Source organism: Chrysemys picta, chromosome 1, assembly GCF_011386835.1.
Source record: "Chrysemys picta bellii isolate R12L10 chromosome 1, ASM1138683v2, whole genome shotgun sequence".
Taxonomy (NCBI): domain Eukaryota; kingdom Metazoa; phylum Chordata; order Testudines; family Emydidae; genus Chrysemys; species Chrysemys picta.
The window spans coordinates 236,593,795-236,614,189 of NC_088791.1; the positions used below are offsets into that span (position 1 = coordinate 236,593,795).

A 20,395-nucleotide genomic window follows, 5' to 3' on the forward strand; every position below is an offset into this window, starting at 1 on the left:
TCCAAACTTTATGGCTCAGGCTCATCTCTAATTCTGCATGATCTCTAGCTTCTAAATGTTCTACAGTCTTAAACCACTATGGAGAATGCATTGCAATAGTCCAATATGGATATCACAATGACATGGCTAACAATGGCAATGTACACATCAGAAAGAAAAATCACATGATATGTTACATGCAGATTTAAAAAAGTAATGTTCCCAGTGCTCCTGGTATCCCAGGTGGCTATCTAAAATCCAGAAGAGTGAGGCATTAATGTACCGAGGGACAACTTTTTAATCAATCCCTGGCTGGAGGACCTAAGACATGAGCTGTAGAGTACAGAGTAGACTCATCTTTCTATAAAAGACACTACTTGTCCAAGTTTTTCAACGTTCTATAGTAGTACTAGGAAGTGACAGTAGACCTCAAATAAAATTTGTTTTAGGTGTACTTCTCTCATATGGAGAAAATCAGGGAGTATTGGTTTAAATAGCTCCAGACTGAGGTCCTTTGGAACAAAAATATTTTTGGCAATTTTGACTTTTTAGAGAGAAATTAAATCTCTTAAAATCGGGGGAATATACTTCAAAACAGAAACAGTGACAAAATTGTTACAATATGGTTGTGCTAGGCTACAAGCTAATAATCTTTCCATATACAGCTCTTGTTAATTTTGAGGATTTGCCTCATAATTTGATGAAAAGGAATAAGATATAATTATTTTTAAATATTTAATTATCAGTTTTGCAGAAAAGGGTAACAAATGTTTGCTGCTATTTACTACACTTTGCATTGCTTAAAAGGCAAACTTTAGAAACACAGAATCCCCAAATCAGATCCTGGTAGGTAAAGAGGATTTCATTCTACTTTTAACATTTGCATGAATTACTAGTTTTCTTTTTTAAGTTGCTCATCAGTTTTAGCTTAAAATGTGTAAAGATATTATACAAATTGCTGCCAGATTACCTGTACTGAATAGCACCCAGAAGCCCCAAACCTATTTTACTAGGCACTTGAGCAAGTATATAGTCCTTGAAGAGATTACAATCTAATTTAAAATATGATACAACGAGTGGATATAACAAACAGAGGGAATGGAGGATGAAGGAAGGGGGAGAGGTACCAGAGATAAGAACATGTTACATAAACTAGTTATATGCACAATTGGATGGTTTCCAAGCATTTGGTTTTTTAGGATATTTTCCTTTCATAATTATATACAATAGACATCAGTAATTGAAAGCCGTAAAACATTAAGCTTAAAAAAACCCTATATCATGTCTTGTACCTGAAAAATTGTTTAATGCATCCTTACTTCCATTTGTTTCTGCTACTGCACGTCTGAATTGCTCCAAGATGGCATTTAGCTCAGAGGAACGCTGCAGGGTTCTACGCTCAGCAATACGAAGACGTTCCTTCAAAGCATGAAATTCCCGCTGATAAGCAATCAACTTTTCTAGAAGGAAAAAAAATGTCTGGTTACTTACTTTTGAAAACACTTCATCTGCTCTTCACTCCCCAAATAGTGTTCTTATATAAAACAATTTTGTTGCAAACTTTGAGCTTAGAGTCTCTGAACAGGTAGAAAAATAACTGATCTTTTGTGAAAGGCTGAAGGACAACCTTTATCAAATTATTAAATTAACTGCAATATACTTGTGTTAACTCCAGTATTAGAAGAATTTAGATCAGTGGTTCTCAACCAGGGATATGCAGAGGCCTTCTAGGGGGTATATCAACTCATCTAGATATTTGCCTAGTTTTACAACAGGCTATATAAAAGCACAAGCAAAGTCAGTACACTAACATTTCATACAATTACTTATTTCTATTACTCTAAATACTATATACTGACATGTGAGTACAATATTTATATTCCAATTGATTTATTTTATAATTATATGGTAAAATGAGATAGTAAGCAATTTTTCACTAATATTGTGCTGTGACACTTTTGTATTTTTATGTATGATTTTGTAACCAAGTAGTTTTTAAGTGAGGTGAAAATTGGGGTACACAAGACAAAATCAAACTAGGGTTGCCAGGTCTCCAGTTTTCGACCGGAATACCCAGCCGAAAAGGGATCCTGGCGGCTCTAATCAGCACTGCCGTTAAAAGGCTGGTTGGCGGTGCAGGCAGGCTCCCTACCCAGCTCCATGCAGCTCTTGGGAAGCTGCCGGGATCTCTCGTCAGCTCCTAGGCGTAGGGGTGGCCATGGGGGCTCTTCGTGCTGCCTCCGCCCCCAGTGCCAACTCAGCAGCTCCAACTGGCCAGGAACTGCAGGCAATGGGAGCTGAGGGGATGGCGCCTGTAGGCGCAGGCAGCGCTCAGAGCAGCAGTCCCCAACCTTTGCCTACTGGCTGCCGGACAAGCAGCCGCTGAAATGCCACCATGAAGCGGCAACATCAAGAGGCGTCGCCGCCAAAATGCCGCCATAAAGCAGCGTCATCAAGAGGCGTCACCGCCGAAATTCGGCGGGAGCACTTCTTGACATTGCCGCTTCTCGGCGGCATTTCGGTGGCTGCTTGTCCGGCAGCCAGTAGGCGGGCGCATATGGATGCCCTGGTGGGCACCATGTTGGGGACCCGTGGCTCAGAGACACGTGGTCGCACCTCCGCCTAGGAGGCGGAGAGAGATCATAGAATATCAGGGTTGGAAGGGACCTCAGGAGATCATCTAGTCCAACCCCCTGCTCAAAGCACGACCAGTGCTGGCAGCTTCCCAGGAACTGCCTGAGGTAAGTGCTGCCTGGAGCCTGCACCCCTCATCCCCTCCTGTGCCCCACCTCCCTGCCCCAGCCCTCTCCTGCACCCAAAATCCCTCATCCCTGGCCCCACCCCAGAGCTGCACCCCTAGCCATGGCCCTCATCCCCTCCCACACCCCAACTCCCTGCCCCAGCCCAGAGCTCTCTCCCCTACCCCATAGCCCTCCCCCCCGCCCCAACCCCCAACCCCCTGCCCCAGCCTGGTGAAAATAAGCAAGTGAGCAAGGATGGGGGAGAGCGATCGATGGAGGGAGAGAGGGAGGGAGTGGCCTCAGAGAAGGCATGGCAGGGATGTGGCAAGGGTGTTTGGTTTTCTGCAGATAGAAAGTTGGCAACCCTAAGTCAGACTCGTGAAAAGGGTACAGTAGTCTTCAAAGGTTGAGAACCATTGATTTAGATGATGTGGTAATTATGCAGACACTTATTGTAGCACAGGCTAAAACCCCAAACTTTTTGGACCAAAGTACCAGATAAATTTTAATTTCAGAGTGAAATAACACAGAACCTATTTATTATTTGCATCATTCAGAGAAGTTAGTGTAGCTGTAGCAGTATCAGACTTGGCAGCACTACTGACTTATAAAAAAAAAGACAGAAGCCAGACATGCATTTGGAAATAGTTTGCAAAAGATATGCATCTTTTGAATAATTTGTATGAATGAATAAATGGAGTTTGGTGATATAGTTCAACTTTACTTATTTAACCCTTTAGTACTAAGTTACCAGCAATCTCCTGTGACTAAAACTGTGGATTCCTACTAATATTAGTAAGCAAATGTGTTTGTAGGTAATTACACATATATTTTTTCTTTTTTTGAGGTGTAGAGACAGAGGAGGGCTGCAGTAAACCCAAGACCCTCTCAGTTATATCTTGCGTCCTAGGACACAACCACCCAAGAAGCTAAGCATCTCAGGTTTCACTGACACTTTCTCTCCCCATCTTCCCTTCATTGTTGCCCTCTTCACTTTGCCAGCCTGTCAGCTCCCTGTTTTGAAGTCCCCAGCCTGATCACACAGTAGCCCCACCTCTGATCTCAATCCATTTCATCCCTCTTCTCTAGTCAATGGATGTTCCAGGTATCCATCTGTAATCCAGTGGTCATCTCCCATGCCAACTTCTGAAAAGTATGACGTTAACTCTACTTAATTAAGTTAAAGTTTTGCAGGTAAATTATCTTTTTGGTTGTTAAAAGACTAATACAGTACAATTCCTTCTCTATCCATGCACTGCGCATCTTTTCCTTGTTCTCCATTAAAGACTGATATTATATTTCTTCCTTTGTCCTTTTTTACCCCCTATTTTACATTTACTTTCTCTCTGTAGTTAGGATGTATTATCCATTTAATATTTTGAAAACGTAATTAGTTAGCTAAAATACCCTGTGTTTAGAAAAGAAGGAACAAAACACAGTTCACAAACAACATTTTGCACAGAATAATACACAAAATGGTCTATTACTTCCTGCCAAAAAAACCCAGGCAGTTAATTGAAATAAGAATTATTGCTTAGTTAGCAATACCAAGATGCCCATAGGGATTTCTTGACACAAGTAGAAAAACCTCAATTTTTTAATTATTTTAGCATTAAAACATTAAAATTTAAATAAGTTAGAAAAACAGGTCATTAAAAGATTAGTAACTTAAATGAAAAAAATACTTAGGTTTCCACCATAGTACCAAATGCTTCTTTCCTTCTATTGAGATACCAATTTACTAGCCATAAAGCTGATGGAAGGACCCCAAAAGAAATCTATCCTCTGATGAATAAAACACCATTTGTTCCCATACAGAGAAGCAGCAAATGAGTAGAAAATAACAGAAGATTTGGTCTTCAAAAATTCTGCAGGTTTTACAGCTTGGTCGTTGATATTTTTATTTAAGAAGCATTTATTACTTTAGAGTAAAAATGGGAAGCTGATGTTTTGCCATACACTTTGCTTTGGAAGCCAAAAGGATCAAATAAAAATATCAACACTCAATAACTGCTAATAGAGATGATTTTCCTGTTGAGAATTACGTAAGTGAGGTTCTTACCCACGAAAGCTTATGCTCCCAATACTTCTGTTAGTCTTAAAGGTGCCACAGGACCCTCTGTTGCTTTTTACGTAAGAACTGAATGTTTTAATTCTTTGTCAGTTGTTTTCATTCAGCCAGCATAACTACAGTAATTAAAAGTAAATGTTTAATCTGGCTTAATGTTCTGCATTTCCTGGAAAATGGTCTGCTAGTTTAGCAGTTGGGTTTCTCCATTTTTTTTTCTTGATCCAAGAAACATGCAGAGTCGAAAACCCAGACATGCTCTTTTGGGAGCTTGATTCTTTTGTGGTGCTCTCATGAATACAACGGGAATTCCACTGGCGCCTCAAGAGAAGAACACACTCCACAAGCTACAAATGCTGTCCATTTTCCTTGCAGCCTCAGCCCCACGTACATTCTTTATTATATAGTTAGATGTTTTAGTTCCAGTTCTGGTCAGCTACCAAGCTATGTTTTACAATAGATCCCAATTTCCTAAACTCAGCAGGAAGAATCTGGAAATATTAGTGAGTTTTTCACTGGTTTTTAAGTTATGTTTTCTTTATTACTAGAGTCCAGTGTGTTAAAATGAATGCATTTCAACCCTTGATGATTTTAAGAGTTAAGTGGTCTTTTCCCTTAGCAAAAAAAGGGGGCAGCAAAAAAAGAAGAAAAACAGGAGAGAAAAACCATACTGTAGTTTCATTTTATTCTGCCAGAATATCTAAATACTGTAGCAGAAGCAGCCTAAATTGTAGGTTAATAGTTTGCATGACCAGAAAGCTCTGAATATCAAAATTTCAAATGAAAAATAGTCTGAACATCAAAATGGCTAAAACTCTCCAAACTTCGCCTGAGTCACTTTGCTGCAGTAATGTTACAATGTTGAAGATTAAAGCGTCAGAGTTCTTAAAACTGTTATTAGCTTTTAGATTAAATGGACGAACTACTGCAGAATCACCTTCATAATTGTACATGGAAAGACTCCACAATACTATCAGTAGAATTGCAGCCCCCGTGGCTATCATAGGTTTCATGATACATCAGTCTTGAGAGTAGAAATCCTACAAAGGAATCTAGAAAGTATAATTGGACAGGCTTTATACTAAAGACGGTGCTACAACTACAGCAGCAAGTTGTTTAAGAACAAGTCCTCATGTTACTGTTTAGAGATATTCTAGTATTTTTAAAATCTACCAACAAGGGTGCAGAAGATACCATTAAAAGTATAAGATTCTGACTATACTACTGCTTTTACCAAAATTATAATTGTGTTCACATAGGATTCACATGTATACATATGTTAGCACATGGTACCTAACATCATGATTAGGTGTGGACAAGCCAGACTCTAAGGCAGGGGTGGCCAACTTGTGGCTCCGGAGCCACATGCAGCTCTTCAGAAGTTAATATGCGGCTCCTTGTATAGATACCGACTCCGGGGCTGGAGCTACAGGTGCCAACTTGCCAATGTGCTGGGGGGTGCTCACTGCTCATCCCCTGGCTCTGCCACAGGCCCCATCCCCTCCCCTGGAGCTGGTGAGTAAGGGCACCGGGCAGGCAAGGGGGGCTGGCAAGGGGGCTGCTTCCCCAGGAGGGCGACGGGGGGCTCAGCTGAGGAGCCAGGACGAGGGGGGAGGGGTGGACGCTACCCCCCTACAGGGGCGAGGAGCCGGCCGGGGTCCACCCCGAGCCGATACATTTTACATGGCCACTCGTGCGGCCCCGAGCTGCTCTCCCCTGCCGGGGTCCGGAGCCCCCCCGTCGCCCTCCTGGGGGAGCAGCCCCCTTGCCTGCCCGCCCGGTGCCCCTACTCACCAGCTCCAGGAACTGGAAGCAAGCCACCTAGCAGAATGTTTCTCTATTCAAGGTAAAAGACCAATTTGGAAGAAAAAAAAAAAAAAAAAGAGTGGGAAACAAGCCTTTTGTTCCCAAAAATCTGATTACTATTTTGTTAATGCTGCAGTCAGTCAATTTCAAACCGAAAACTGGCAACCCCTCAATCTGGACTGGTAAATCTGAAGATCCAAAAAAGTCTTCCAATCGTAGCAAATTTTGTATTTATTTGTTATGAACAATTATAGCTTGTTAAAAAAATCAGCTATGCAGATCTAAAATACCTTTTCGTAATTAGTTATCTATTTTGAAAAAATGAATTAAACCCTACATATTACTTCCGACATTAAAGTGTCAGTAGAGAACATAGCTGTAAAACTGTCTTGCACGTTGCTACCTCAGGTTTGCATCTGATTTATATATATTTCCCTAGCTGTGTTATTTTCTCCTGTAAAAACAAGGAATCAAAATAAAATGATTGGTCTATTTAACAGATGTCAATAGCCTTATTCATCTAATGTTTGACATTTTTGTCATCCTGCAGGTTTTTTAATTGAGTACTAAAACACATGCTTTCAGAACAAATTGTACAGTAGGAGATTGTCAGCAGGCGTCCTCCGAGAAATCACAGCCCTTGCTACATTAATTCTCTCAGACTGCTATGCCTACTAAATCTCAAACTGAAGCTTTTCCAGTGGCGTTCAAATTCTTATGTGAGATGCATAGGTATTCTTCAAAAACAAAAACTGTAGTCATGATCCTTCAGAACCAAAAGCAAAAATGTATTTGAAAGAATTCCTACCCATGTTTCCAGCCTAATGTAATCATGGAACCACACTTAATGTAATACTTAACAAAATCTGCATAGCAAATTTCATAGATTTATAGACTATAAGACCAGTGTGACATCTACCTGAAATGCTAGTATGAAATTTACCAATCTGTATTTAAAAAGGGCATTGTCAAGTTAAAATTCACATTTTAAGAACAAATCTCCTCATAACTGATGCTACTCTTATTTTATTTCTTTATAGGCATTTCTATGGGGATTATCGCCCCACACCAGTAACAGGTAAAAGATATATCTTTAAAATTCAGTTAAAATATTTTCATTGTCTATTTTTTCCCCCAGAGTTTGGACAATGAAGACCGTCCAGTTGCTTATAAGTCAATTTTAAATAAAAGACACTTTCAAGTTCCCACGCACAAGCACAATGCTGCAAACAGTGCAGAGGAGTATATTTTTACAAAGCTCTTTCCACAGAATATATATTTTAACACTTGAAAATATCTGCATTTGTCTTAGGTTTCATAAAAGCTCATTTTTACAAAATCTCGATCTGAGGTCTGACCTAACAGAATCCTTTTGCTATTATGAATGAAGGCTAGAGTCTTCAACTACTTTACCTTGCTGAATCAATTTGTTACTCCCCCATGAAATAATTAATTACACAAATAGTTAGCCAACTATTCACCATCTGGAATTAAGTTTTTTGACCCAGCTTTCGGAAGTTTTCCAATACACAGAAATCGGGTGCATCTGGTGTACACAATTTATTAAAAATGCTCATTTTCTGTTGAAAAAAATTTCACATAAGATAAGGACATGGAAGGGAGTAATTGGACGCGTTGTGATATATGAAAATCCCTGCTCACAAAACAAAAACAAAATCCTGAAATTTATCTCAATTAAAAAAAAAAAATCAAGAACATGGCTTATAATAGTCCCTTACAGGTGATAAGATTGGTAAAATTCCAGAATAAGAGTGCCCACACTGGGAGCTATTTCAGAATAGCATAATTCACAGTAGTTATTCTGCTCAATTTCCTTTTATAGGCAAGCCCTAATACTGTAAGAGAACTTTGCTGGGACTTTTATGGATTTACCCTGAGTTTTCTTAGGAACATATCTATACAATAAAATTCCAGTATTGTCACTGTGCGTCACTCAAGGCTACAGTGTCTGTTAAGTTAGTGTGAAGCCATGGAAACAGCTACAAGCATGGCTGGGAGTTCTTTTTGTTTAGAATATCAACAAGTTCAATCATTACTGGGATTTGTGGTCTGTTATAATCGAAGTTCATGTCATTTTAACTTTTTACTTTTTGACAAATTTCATCCATGCAACACCAAGACATGCATCTATGCCATGCCAAAACTCCTAGATCATGATATCAAAGGTAATCACTACCTTACTCTACAGCTAATTTGCATGCAACAATTTCACTGGCTATAAGAAGGAGACTGCTCAGATGCTGGATTACTTGGCTCAATTGCCACACTGATGCAACAGCATGGGGTTTCAGATGCTAGTAGTTTAATTACTTTCCCAGATTTTCAAAGTCTGGTGCATTTTCTTTTTAAGTCAGAATTACATTTGGTGTACAATTTTTTATCAACAAAGTCACTAACTGCCAAATATCATGACGCAAGGAATCATTCAAGTTTTGATCTATTCCACTAGAAAAAATGACATTGAATTGGCATTTAGGTTGAGTATATAACTGTAATTTAAGAGCAAAAAATATTACAGGCATGTTGTAAGTATTCCAAATCCAAGCACTACAAACCAAGGAAATTCATGATTAAGGTTACATGTTAAAATTAGGACTATCAAATGATTAAATAAATTAATCGTAATTAATCACAAGATTAAAACTGCGATTAATCACGATTTTTTTAATCACACTTTTAAACAATAGAATAACAGAATACCATTTATTTAAATATTTTTGGATATTCAGTTCAGTCACAAATTTAATTAACCCATTATTTTTTTTCACGAGTGTCATCAGCGTGGAAGCATGTCCTCTGGAATGGTGACCGAAGCATGAAGGGACATACAAATGTTTAGCATATCTGGCACATAAATACCTTGCAATGCCAGCTACAAAAGTGCCATGCAAATACCTGTTCTCACTTTCTGGTGACATTGTAAATAAGAAGAGGGCAGCATTATCACCTGTAAGTGCAAACAAACTCATTTGTCTTAGCGATTGGCTGAACAAGAAATAGGACTGAGTGGAATTGTAGGCTGTACATTTTTACATTGTTTTGTTTTGGAGTGCAGTTATGTAACAAAAAAATCTACATTTGTAAATTGCACTTTCATGATAAAGAGACTGCACTACAGTACTTCTCTGAGGTGAATTTAAAATTATTTCTTTTGTTTATCTTTTTTACAGTGCAAATATTTGTAATCAAAGATAATATAAAGCGAGCACTGTATACTTTGTGTTGTGTATTGTAATTGAAATCAGCATATTTGAAAATGTAGAAAAACATCCAAAAATATTAATACATTTCATTTGGTATTCTATTATTAACAGTGCGATTAATCACGATTAATTTTTTTAGTTGACTTAATTTGTTTTAAGTTAATCGCTTGAGTTAACTGCGATTAATTCACAGCCCTAGTTAAAGTATGAGAATGCAAAGTTAAGGCACCAAAGCAACTTTAACTCTGCCCTATTGTTATGCCATGTAACAAAACAATTATGGATTAGGGCATTTAGTGTATGTGGTAACCAGTTAGCTGAAACAGATTTTTAAAGACATATTAGGTTTTTTCCAAGTATAATTTTGTTATTTTAATCAAAGATTTTTTGTTCAAATTCTAAAAAAAAAAAAAAACACACCCCTCTAAGAAAGTCTCAGTGCTTTAGTACAAAAAGAACAGGAGTACTTGTGGCACCTTAGAGACTAACATTTATTTGAGCATAAGCTTTCATGAGCTACAGCCCACTTCATCAGATGCATAGAATGGGCCATATAGTAAGAAATATATATACATACAGAGAACACGAAAAAGTGGAAGTAGCCATACCAACTGTAAGAGGCTAATTATTTACGACAAGGTATTATCAGCAGGAGAAAAACTTTTGTAGTGATAATCAAACTGGCCCATTTTAAACAGTTGACAAGAAGGTGTGAGGCTACTTAACATGGGGAAATAGAGTGGCTGGGTCATTACACATATTGAATCTATTTCCCCATGTTAAGAAGCCTCACACCTTCTTGTCAACTGTTTAAAATGGGCCAGCTTGATTATCACTACAAAAGTTTTTCTCCTGCTGATAATACCTCGTCGTAAATAATTAGCCTCTTACAGTTGGTATGGCTACTTCCACTTTTTCGTGTTCTCTGTATGTATATATATTTCTTACTATATGGCCCATTCTATGCATCTGATGAAGTGGGCTGTAGCTCATGAAAGCTTATGCTCAAATAAATGTTACTCTCTAAGGTGCCACAAGTACTCCTGTTCTTTTTGCGGATACAGACTAACACGGCTGTTACTCTGAAACCTGATTTAGTACAGTAACTCCTCGCTTACCGTTGTAGTTATGTTCCTGAAAAATGCTACTTTAAGCAAAACAATGTTAAGCGAATCCAATTTCCCCATAAGAATTAATGTAAATGGGGGGAGGGAAGGGGGATTAGGTTCCAGGGAAATTTTTTTCGCCAGACAAAAAGTTATATATACAAACACACACACACACACACACACACATATATATATATACACACACAGTATAAGTTTTAAACAAACAATTTAATACTGTACGCAGCAATGATGATTGTGAAGGTTGGTTGAGGTGATGAAGTCAGAGGGTGGGATATTTCCCAGTGAATGTCTTACTGCTAAATGATGAACTAGCACTCGGCTGAGCCCTCAAGGGTTAACACATTATTGTTAATGTAGCCTCACACTCTACAAGGCAGCACAAATGAAGGGAGGAGAGAGAGCATGGCAGAGAGAGAGAGACACACACAGAGACAGACACACACACCGTGTGTGTGTGAGTGTGTGAGATAGAGAGAGAGAGATGCGCATTGCCACTTTAAGTATGCTGACCCCACTCTAAGTACATTGCCTTTTTAAGTAGATCCGCAAGTTGAGACAGCAGCTGCTGCCAGCAAGCTCTCTCCATTCTGAGCCCTGTCGTGTCCCCCCGCCCGCTCTGTGGAGATAAGGTACAGGAGCTGGGGGAGAGTGACACCCTGACATTAGCACCTGTCTTCACCCTCACCTCTGCATAGCAAGCAGGAGGCTCCCAGGAGGAGCTCTAAGGCAGAGGGCAGGAGCAGCACACAGCAGTGGGGAGGAGGGACAGCTGAACTGCCCACCAATTGATAGCCTATTGGGCAGCTGACGCACAGGAAACTTAGGGGTGCGGGGAGCTGATGGGGGGCTGCCAGTGAACCCTGATTCCAAGACCCCACCAGCTAGCTCCAACAGGTTGCTCTTTCTGCAAGCAGTGGACAAAGCAGGCGACTGCCGAACAATGTTATAAGGGAGCACTGTGCAACTTTAAACGAGTATGCTCTCTAATAGCGCAGCGACATAACAACAAAACAATATTAACTGGGATTCCTAAGTGAGGAGTTACTGTATTCCTAAAATAGTTACGCCCAAAAGATGGGGTCTCCTCATTTCTCAGCAAAGATTTAAGAACAAACATTTCTGTAGTGAGGTCCTGAATTAAGTCTTCACTATTTTTTATAAAAATATATTATATTTATTAACAACTAGGGCTGTCAAGAGATTAAAAAAATTATTGCGATTAATTGTGTGATTAATGGCACTGTTAATAATAGTATACCATTTATTTAAATATTTTTGGATGTTTTCTACTTTTCAAATATATTGATTTCAATTACAACACAGAATAAAAAACTATACAGTGCTCACTTTTTTATTTTTAATTACAAGTATTTGCACTGTAAAAAAACCAAAAGAAATAATATTTTTCAATTCACCTAATACAAGTACTGTAGTGCAATCTCTTTATCATGTAAGTCGAACTTATAAATACAGAATTAGGTACAAAAAAATTGCATTCAAAAATAAAAATGTAAAATTTTAGAGCCTGCAAGTCCACTCAGTCCTACTTCTTATTCAGCCACTCGTTAAGATAAACAAGTTTATTTACATTTACAGGAGATAATACTGCCCTCCTCTTATTTACAATGTCACCAGAAAGTGAGAACAGGAATTTACATGGCACTTTTGTAGCTGGCATTACAAGGTATTTACGTGCCAGATATGCTCAACAATCATATGGCCCTTCATGCTTTGGCCACCATTCCAAAGGACATGCTTCTATGCTGATGATGCGAATTAAAAATAATAATGCGTTAATTAGATTTATGACTGAACTCCTTGGGGGAGAACTGTATGTCCCCTGCTCTGTTTTACCCATATTCTGCCATATATAACAGTCTTGGATGATGACCCAGCACATGTTCATTTTAAAAACACTTTCATTGTAGATTTCATAAAACACAAAGAAGGTACCAATGTGAGATTTCTATCTGACCCAAGGTTTAAGAATCTGAAGTGCCTTCCAAAATCTGAGAGGGATGGGGTGTGAAGCATGCTTTCAGAAGTCCTAAAAGAGCAACAGTCCGATGTGGAAACTAAAGAACCCGAACCACCAAAAAAGAAAATTAACCTTTCACTGGTGGGATCTGATTCAGATAGTGAAAATGAACATGTGGTGGTCTGCACTGCTTTGGTTTGTTATCAAGCAGAACCCGCCATCAACATGGACGCATGTCCCCTGTAATGGTGGTTGAAGCATGAAGGGACATATGAATCTTTAGCGCACCTGGCATATAAATACCTTGTGATGCCACCTACAACAATCCCATGCGAACACCTTCTCACTTTCAGGTGACATTGTAAACAAAGAAGCGAGCAGCATTATCTCCTGCAAATGTAAACAAACTTGTTTGTCTTAGCGAGTGGCTGAAGAAGAAGTAGGACTGAGTTGTTGGGGTTACTATGCCTGCCTGAGCCAGAGTTCTTCCATGTTTAAACTCTGTCCTTCCATGTTTAACTCTAATCGACCTTAACAACCAAGGACAGGAATTGGAATGTGTAAATAGCCAGTTAGCAATTACGACCTTGCTCGTACTAGGTACCAAACAATAATGATGAGGTTTGCATGTTTCTAGCTGGGGAAGGGGTAATAAACTAAGGGTAAACAGGACCAAATAACTGTTTAGGGAGAAGTTACTAACAAGCTAGATTTATAGCCCTAGAATGATTTAGTTGCTTAAATGTATAAACATGCCTTTGGTAGAGAGGGGAGGGGGAGTGGGGGTGGTGGTAGAGAGGGGGGCTTAGTTGTAAAGTGTATAAAGAAGAGAGAAACTGTTTTTGCTGATGTGCTCGATTTGAGACTTGCCTGTCTCCTTGCACTACTTTGAGATCTCAAATAAACTTTGATTGTTTCTCCACCCCGGTATGTTTATTGGCGTGAAGCACTCCGGGCACCGAACCCCACTGTTGCTGTCCTCGGGCCCCTGTGCCGGCAACAGAGTGGACTTGCAGGCTCTAAAATTTTACACTGTTTTAGTTTTAAATGCAGTTTTTTGTACCTAATTCTACATTTGTAAGTTCAACTTTCATGATAAAGAGACTGCACTACAGTACTTGTATTAGGTGAATTGAAAAATATTTTCTTTTATCATTTCTACAGTGCAAATATTTATAATAAGAAGTAATATACACTTTGATTTCAATTATAACACAGAATACAATATATATGAAAATGTAGAAAAACATCCAAAATATTTAATAAATTTCAATTGGTATTCTATTGTTTAACTGTGCAATTAAAATGGCGATTAATTTTTTTGAGTTACTCATGAGAGTTAACTGCGATTAATCGACAGCCCTATTATTAGACAATATACTACGACATTCTAAATACTGAAACTGAAATGCATCAAATGAACGAAGCATATTTTGTGATTCGGCATTAGATTTTTTTTTTAAATCTATTTATTCATTTAAGATCAGATGCTGCTCCAGTTGAAGTCAATGGTAGTTTTTCCACTGATTTAAATTAGAGAAGAAATGGGGTCCTTACTACCCAATTCACAAATTAGTTTACAATGGGTCTCAAATCATTAGTGCTAATTAGCAGGTTCTACTTTATTGCTGACTCTGTTCAAAGTATTTTATTGTTATAGCCTACACAACATGTTAGAACAGAAGCTATTTAATAAGGTTCTGCCAGCTTCCATAGCAGAACACAAGAACAGTTGCACACTTGAAAATCTAACATTTGCTGGGCTTGGAATTGCTTGTATACATTTACAAAATGATGCAAGTTAGATGTACATACAGATACATACAGCTTTAAACAGGATAGGTGTAATAGGCTGCATTCAGTTTTTTTGTTTGTTTTCATTTTGGGGGGGGGGGGGGTGAGTGTGCAGAGCCAGTCTCTGCCGCCCTCATCCCTCCACACAAAAACCCCCATAAAATGCTTCAAAATGGTCTGGTGTTTTCTTTTCTTTCATTTAATGAGAGAAAGTTGTGTTTCATGTATGTGTTTGAGAGTTGTGCACCTGTTTTTTTCTGGTGACATCCCTACCTCCAATTATGATACTGGATATCAGGTATATTGCACAATGTACTCAAACACTCTTAAAAAAAAAAAAGCAAACTATTGTTGACTGTCAGTATAAGCACTCCCACTAATCCAGCCAAAGTCAAATTTTAAGTTTTGTGCATACATACAAAACCAAACACTTCAGCTTAAAATTATGTGGACACTAAAATCAAGGTGTGGGCTCTAGGGACCTGATCTTCCATCCAGTGTGATGTTCTTCTGGCATCTTTTTCCTCATGGAGATGGGGAAAGGAAATCTGTTTATGCCTGGAGCCTGCTCTTTTCCAATCCTGCCCGACTCCTGGCCAGGGGAGCAGAACTGAAGCAAGCCAACCCAGACTGAGACAATGCCTGTACCCTGCCTACCAGAGCCAGCCGCCCATCCTCCTTTCCTGCCCTGGGGAGGGTACGCGGTAATTCCACCTGGACTGGGCTCTGAGTGGTAAACTGCACTCTGCCCACTGAGCCAGCCAAGATCCCCACTGCAATGCTTAGTAATGGGGTGAAATAAACTGGGCCTTCCTTTTGTCTCTGGCTTTTCTAGGCCCAGCTCACTCTATGAAGTCTGCAGGGGCACCAGCTGATACAAACACCTCAGAAGGGAAAACGAAACTGAGGAGATCTGCCTTAAAATCAAATGTAGCCCTGGGATACAGCTGGGGCTTAACTGTCAGTTAAAAAAAAAACAAAACCTAGAGCTGTCAATTAATCGCAGTTAACACAAGTGATTAATGCAAAACAAATTAACGCTTTTTTTAACATGTGTTAATCGCACACGTCTGTTTTGGCCCTCTTCACTTACTGTACTTAAATACTTGGCAGACACTGGCACAGTTCTACTATGTTCTGGAGTGATTAAATATCAGAAAAAGTTAATGGAGTAAAGCAGCAAAAGTTCAGGTCTTTTGAATGGGAAGTTTATTTTTAAAAAACGTACAGATGGTTCTCTGTAGCTATTGCAAGGTTGAGATCCAATACCATCGAAGTAGTTCAAGTCTGCATACCACCTATGCCCTAAACATGCTTTCACCTCCAGTTATTGCACTACAGATAGCCCACCGACAGAAATGAATCTCACCAGCTGTGACAGAATACGCTTACAGAGTTTCAGGATCGCTACAAGCCCACGAATCAAACAAAGTACAACAACTTAACTAGTGCTATTGCAAAGTGGATAGCTATGGACTGCAGACCACACAACACTGTAAACATCAGAGCACTAAAAGATGTTATTCAAATTGCATCTTCCAAACAGTCATGCAATTTGCCCTCCCGGGGAACCATTTGCAACCCAAATACTTGATCTATATCTGAACAGGAAGACTACAAAGTTGGAACTTCTGAAAAATGCACTAACTGTTGCTTTGATTGGTGATTACTGGAGATCCTTGAGCAATCACAGCTATCTTAGAGTCACGGTACACCTGACTGATGCTGCATGGACACTGCAGTCATTTGCTTTAACAGAAACACATACTGAAGAGAGACATTATGCTGAAACTTGTGCAGAGCGTTTCTTGGATGTTGCCAAAGAAAAGGTAACAACAATTAGTACTGACAGGGCACATAATAATAATAGCAGCAGCCAGTCATTTGCCTTTTGAACACAACATGCATCGCTCAGTCTGCAGCAATCCATTACAGTAGCACTCAGTGGTTTTGAAAACCTGCTGGCAAAATATAGAAAACTTGTTGGCCATTTTGAAACACAGTCCAGCTAACAGTACAGAGCTATAAATACACCAAGCTGCAAGTGGAAAGAAACAAGAACCTCTTGTACAAGATATTTCAACCAGATGGAACTCCACATTAGGTATGGTTCAGCATCTGCTTAGAAATAAAGCCACTGTCACAGTCACCTTAGATCTTCAAAACACAATCTATCAGTGCCGACAAGTAATGGATTTTGAAAAACTGAAGAAGGTGGAAACACTACTAAAGCTCTGCAGGTTTGTGACAGAACTCCTTGAGGGAGTATTGTATGTCTCCTTCTCCATGGTTTTACCTGCATTCTGCTATATATTTCATGTTCTGGCAGTCTTGGATGATGACCCAGCATATGTTGTTCAATTTAAGAACATTTTCATTGCAGATTTGACAAAACGCAAGGAAGGTACCAATATGATATTTCTAAAGATAGCTACAGCATTCGACCCAAGGCTTAAGAATCTGAAGTGCCTTCCAAAATCTGAGAGGGACAAGGTGTGGAGCATGCTTTCAGAAGTCTTAAAAGAGCAACGTTCCGATACAGAAATTACAGAACCCGAGCCACAAAAAATAAAAAAAAATAAACAACCTTTTGGTGGCATCTGACTCAGATGATAAAAATGAACATGCGTCAGTCCACACTGTTTTGGATCATTATTGAGCAGAACCCTTCATCAGCTTGGAAGCACGTCCTCTGGAATGGTGATCGAAGCATGAAGGAGCATACAAATGTTTAGCTTATCTGGTATGTAAACACCTTCAACGCTGGCTACAACAGTACAATCTGAACGCCAGTTCTGAGTTTCAAGTGTCATTATAAATAAGAAGTGGGAAGTATTATTTCCTGTAAATGTAAACAAACTTCTTTGCCTTAGTGATTAACTGAACAAGAAGTAGGACTGAGCAGACTTGTATGCTCTGAAGCTTTACATTGTTTTGGTTTTGAGTGCAGTTATGTTAAAAAAAGTTTACCTTTGTAAGTTTCATTTTCACAACAAAGATTGCACCACAGTACTTATGTGAGGTAAATTGAAAATACTATTTCTTCTATCTTTTTTACAGTGCAAATATTTGTAATCGAAGATAATAGAAAGTGAGCACTGTACACTTTGTATTTGGTGTTGTAATTGAAATCAATATATTTGAAAATACAGAAAAACATTCAAAAATATTAATAATAAATTTCAATTGGTATTTAATTATTGTTTAACACTGCGATTAAAACTGATTAATAGCAACTTATTAAAATCTTTTGACAGCCCTAAGATAAGCTGAAAAAAAAGTTTGGATTTTTTCCTCAGAAAAACTCTGCAGCAGGGAGGTCCGGTTGACCACCTGCCACTGTGGAAAAAGATAAAAATTAGAGGGAACTTCGGGGTAGGGGAGACGCACCCATTTTTGTCTCCCCTACCCTGAAGTGAAAGGTGTTTACTGCCGCCACATGTACGGTACCTTGAGAGAGTTGAGTGTGAGATTCAATGCCTTCAAAGACAGAAAGTAATCCAAAAGGAGGGGAATCACCAGCTCTTCTGGGAAAGTCCCTTCTCTTGGGCCCAGGAGGAACGCCTCGTGGACTCTTTCCTGCTGCTGGAGAGGAAGTTTTGCACTTCTGATGAACATGCCTGTCCTAGAATCATAGAACTGGAAGGGACCTCGAGAGGTCATCTAGTCCAGTCCCCTGCACTTGTGGCAGAACTAATTATCTAGACCATTCCTGACAGGTGTTTGTCTAACCTGCTCTAGGCAATTTATTCCAGTGCTTAAGCACCCTGACAAGAAGTTTTTCCTAATTTCCAACCTAAACCTCCCTTGCTGCAATTTAAGCCCATTGCTTCTTATCCTATCCTCAGAGGTTAAGAAAAACAATTTTTCTTCCTCCTCCTTGTCACAACTTTTTACATACTTGAAAACTTATGTGCCCTCTCAGTCTCCTCTTTTCTAGACTAAACAAACCCAGTCTTTTCAATCTTCCCTCCATAGGTCACGTTTTCTAAACCTTTAATCATTTTTGCTGCTCTTCTCTGGACTTCCTCCAATTTGTCCACATCCTTCCTGAAATGTGGCGCCCAGAACTGGACACAATACTCCAGTTGAGGCCTAATCAGCACGGAGTAGAGCAGAACAATTACTTCTCATGTCTTGCTTACAACACTCCTGCTAATACATCCCAGAATGATGTTCGCTTTTTTTGCAACAGTGTTACACTCTTGACTCATATTTAGCTTGTGGTCCACTATGACCCCCAGATCCCTTTCCACAGTACTCCTTCCTAGGCAGTCATTTCCCATTTTGTATATGTGCAACTGATTGTTCCTTCCTAAATGGAGTACTTTGCATTTGTCCTTATTGAATTTCATCCTATTTACTTCAGACCATTTCTCCAGTTTGTCCAGATGATTTTGAATTTTAATCCTATCCTCCAAAGCACTTGCAACCCCTTCCAGCTTGGTATCGTCCACAAACTTTATAAGGGTAATCTCTATGCCATTATCTAAATCAGTGTTTCCCAAACTTGGGACGCCGCTTGTGTAGGGAAAGCCCCTGGCGGGCTGGGCTGGTTTGTTTACCTACCCCATCCGCAGGTCTGGCCAATCGCGGCTCCCACTGGCCGCGGTTCGCTGCTCCAGGCCAATGGAAGCTGCTGGAAGCGGCTGCCAGTACGTCCCTCGGCCCGTGCCACTTCCAGCAGCTCCCATTGGCTGGAGTGGCGAACCGCGGCCAGTGGGAGCCGCGATCGGCCGGACCTGCGGACATGGCAGGTAAACAAACCGGCCTGGCCCGCCGGGGCTTTCCCTATGCAAGCAGCGTCCCAAATTTGGGAAACATGGATCTAAATCATTGATGAAGATATTGAACAGAACCGGATCCAGAACTGATCCCTGCAGGACCCCACTCGTTATGCCCTTCCAGCATGACTCAACCACTGATAATTACTTTCTGGGAACGGTTTTCCAACCAGTTTTGCACCCACCTTATAGTAGCTCCATCTAGGTTGCCTTTCCCTAGTTTATTTAGGAGAATGTTGAGTAGAGAAGATTCCTATCCAAATACCATGCTCTGAGGTGAAGTGTCTGTGGATCGGGATGTCTGATCCTGCCATGGTGCTGCGTCAGTAGCTCGGGGAAACTGGGGATGGGAATTGGGGGACAGGCTGACATGAAGAGAAGGTTGGGAAACCAGAACAGTCTGGGTCAGCATGTGGCAATCAGAATGACCATTGCTCTCTCCCATCTGATCTTGTCGAGTACTCGTGGCAGGAATGGCAAGGGGGGGGGGGAGAAGGCATAGTTGATCTGCTCTGATCAGCGGAGTATGAGAGCATTGCTTTGAGGATGAGACCAATACCACCCCCCCTCCCAGGAGCATTTGTTGTTGGCAGGGGATGCAAAGAGCTCCCTGGTCAGAGTCTCCCATTGGTCAAAGATGTCATATACACTATAGTGTCGTAGAGTTCCCACTCGTGATTGATGACAAACCACTGCTGAGAGAGTCTGCGATCACATTCTGAGTGCCCGGGAGATAGGCTGCAGATAACAGGATCTGGTGGGTGATGCCCCCTTGTTTACTGATGTAGTAAACAGTGGTGGTGTCATCCAAAATGATAAGAACATCATGGGACTGGATGGATGGGAGAAATGATTGGCATGCCTTCCTTACAGTCCAGCGTTCCAAAATAT

The 20,395-nt window shown here is 40.0% G+C and overlaps 1 protein-coding gene across 7 annotated transcripts in view; it reads right to left on the reverse strand.

Moving 5' to 3' along the window:
• MGAT4A (alpha-1,3-mannosyl-glycoprotein 4-beta-N-acetylglucosaminyltransferase A) overlaps positions 1-20,395 on the reverse strand; it is a 150,629-nt gene that overhangs the window by 103,460 nt on the left and 26,774 nt on the right. For 4 of the 7 annotated variants that reach the window (XR_006172318.2, XM_042840804.2, XM_005283221.5 and 1 more), the window contains exon 3: positions 1,272-1,439. Coding sequence is in view for 6 of the 7 variants with exons in the window: in XM_042840804.2 (XP_042696738.1) it covers positions 1,272-1,439 (168 nt within the window). In the remaining variant the exon portion in view is untranslated. Of the gene's footprint in view, positions 1-1,271; positions 1,440-3,774; positions 3,897-20,395 lie in introns of those variants that run through there. The other 3 variants (XM_024104418.3, XM_065591548.1, XM_065591552.1) reach the window with 2 other exon arrangements.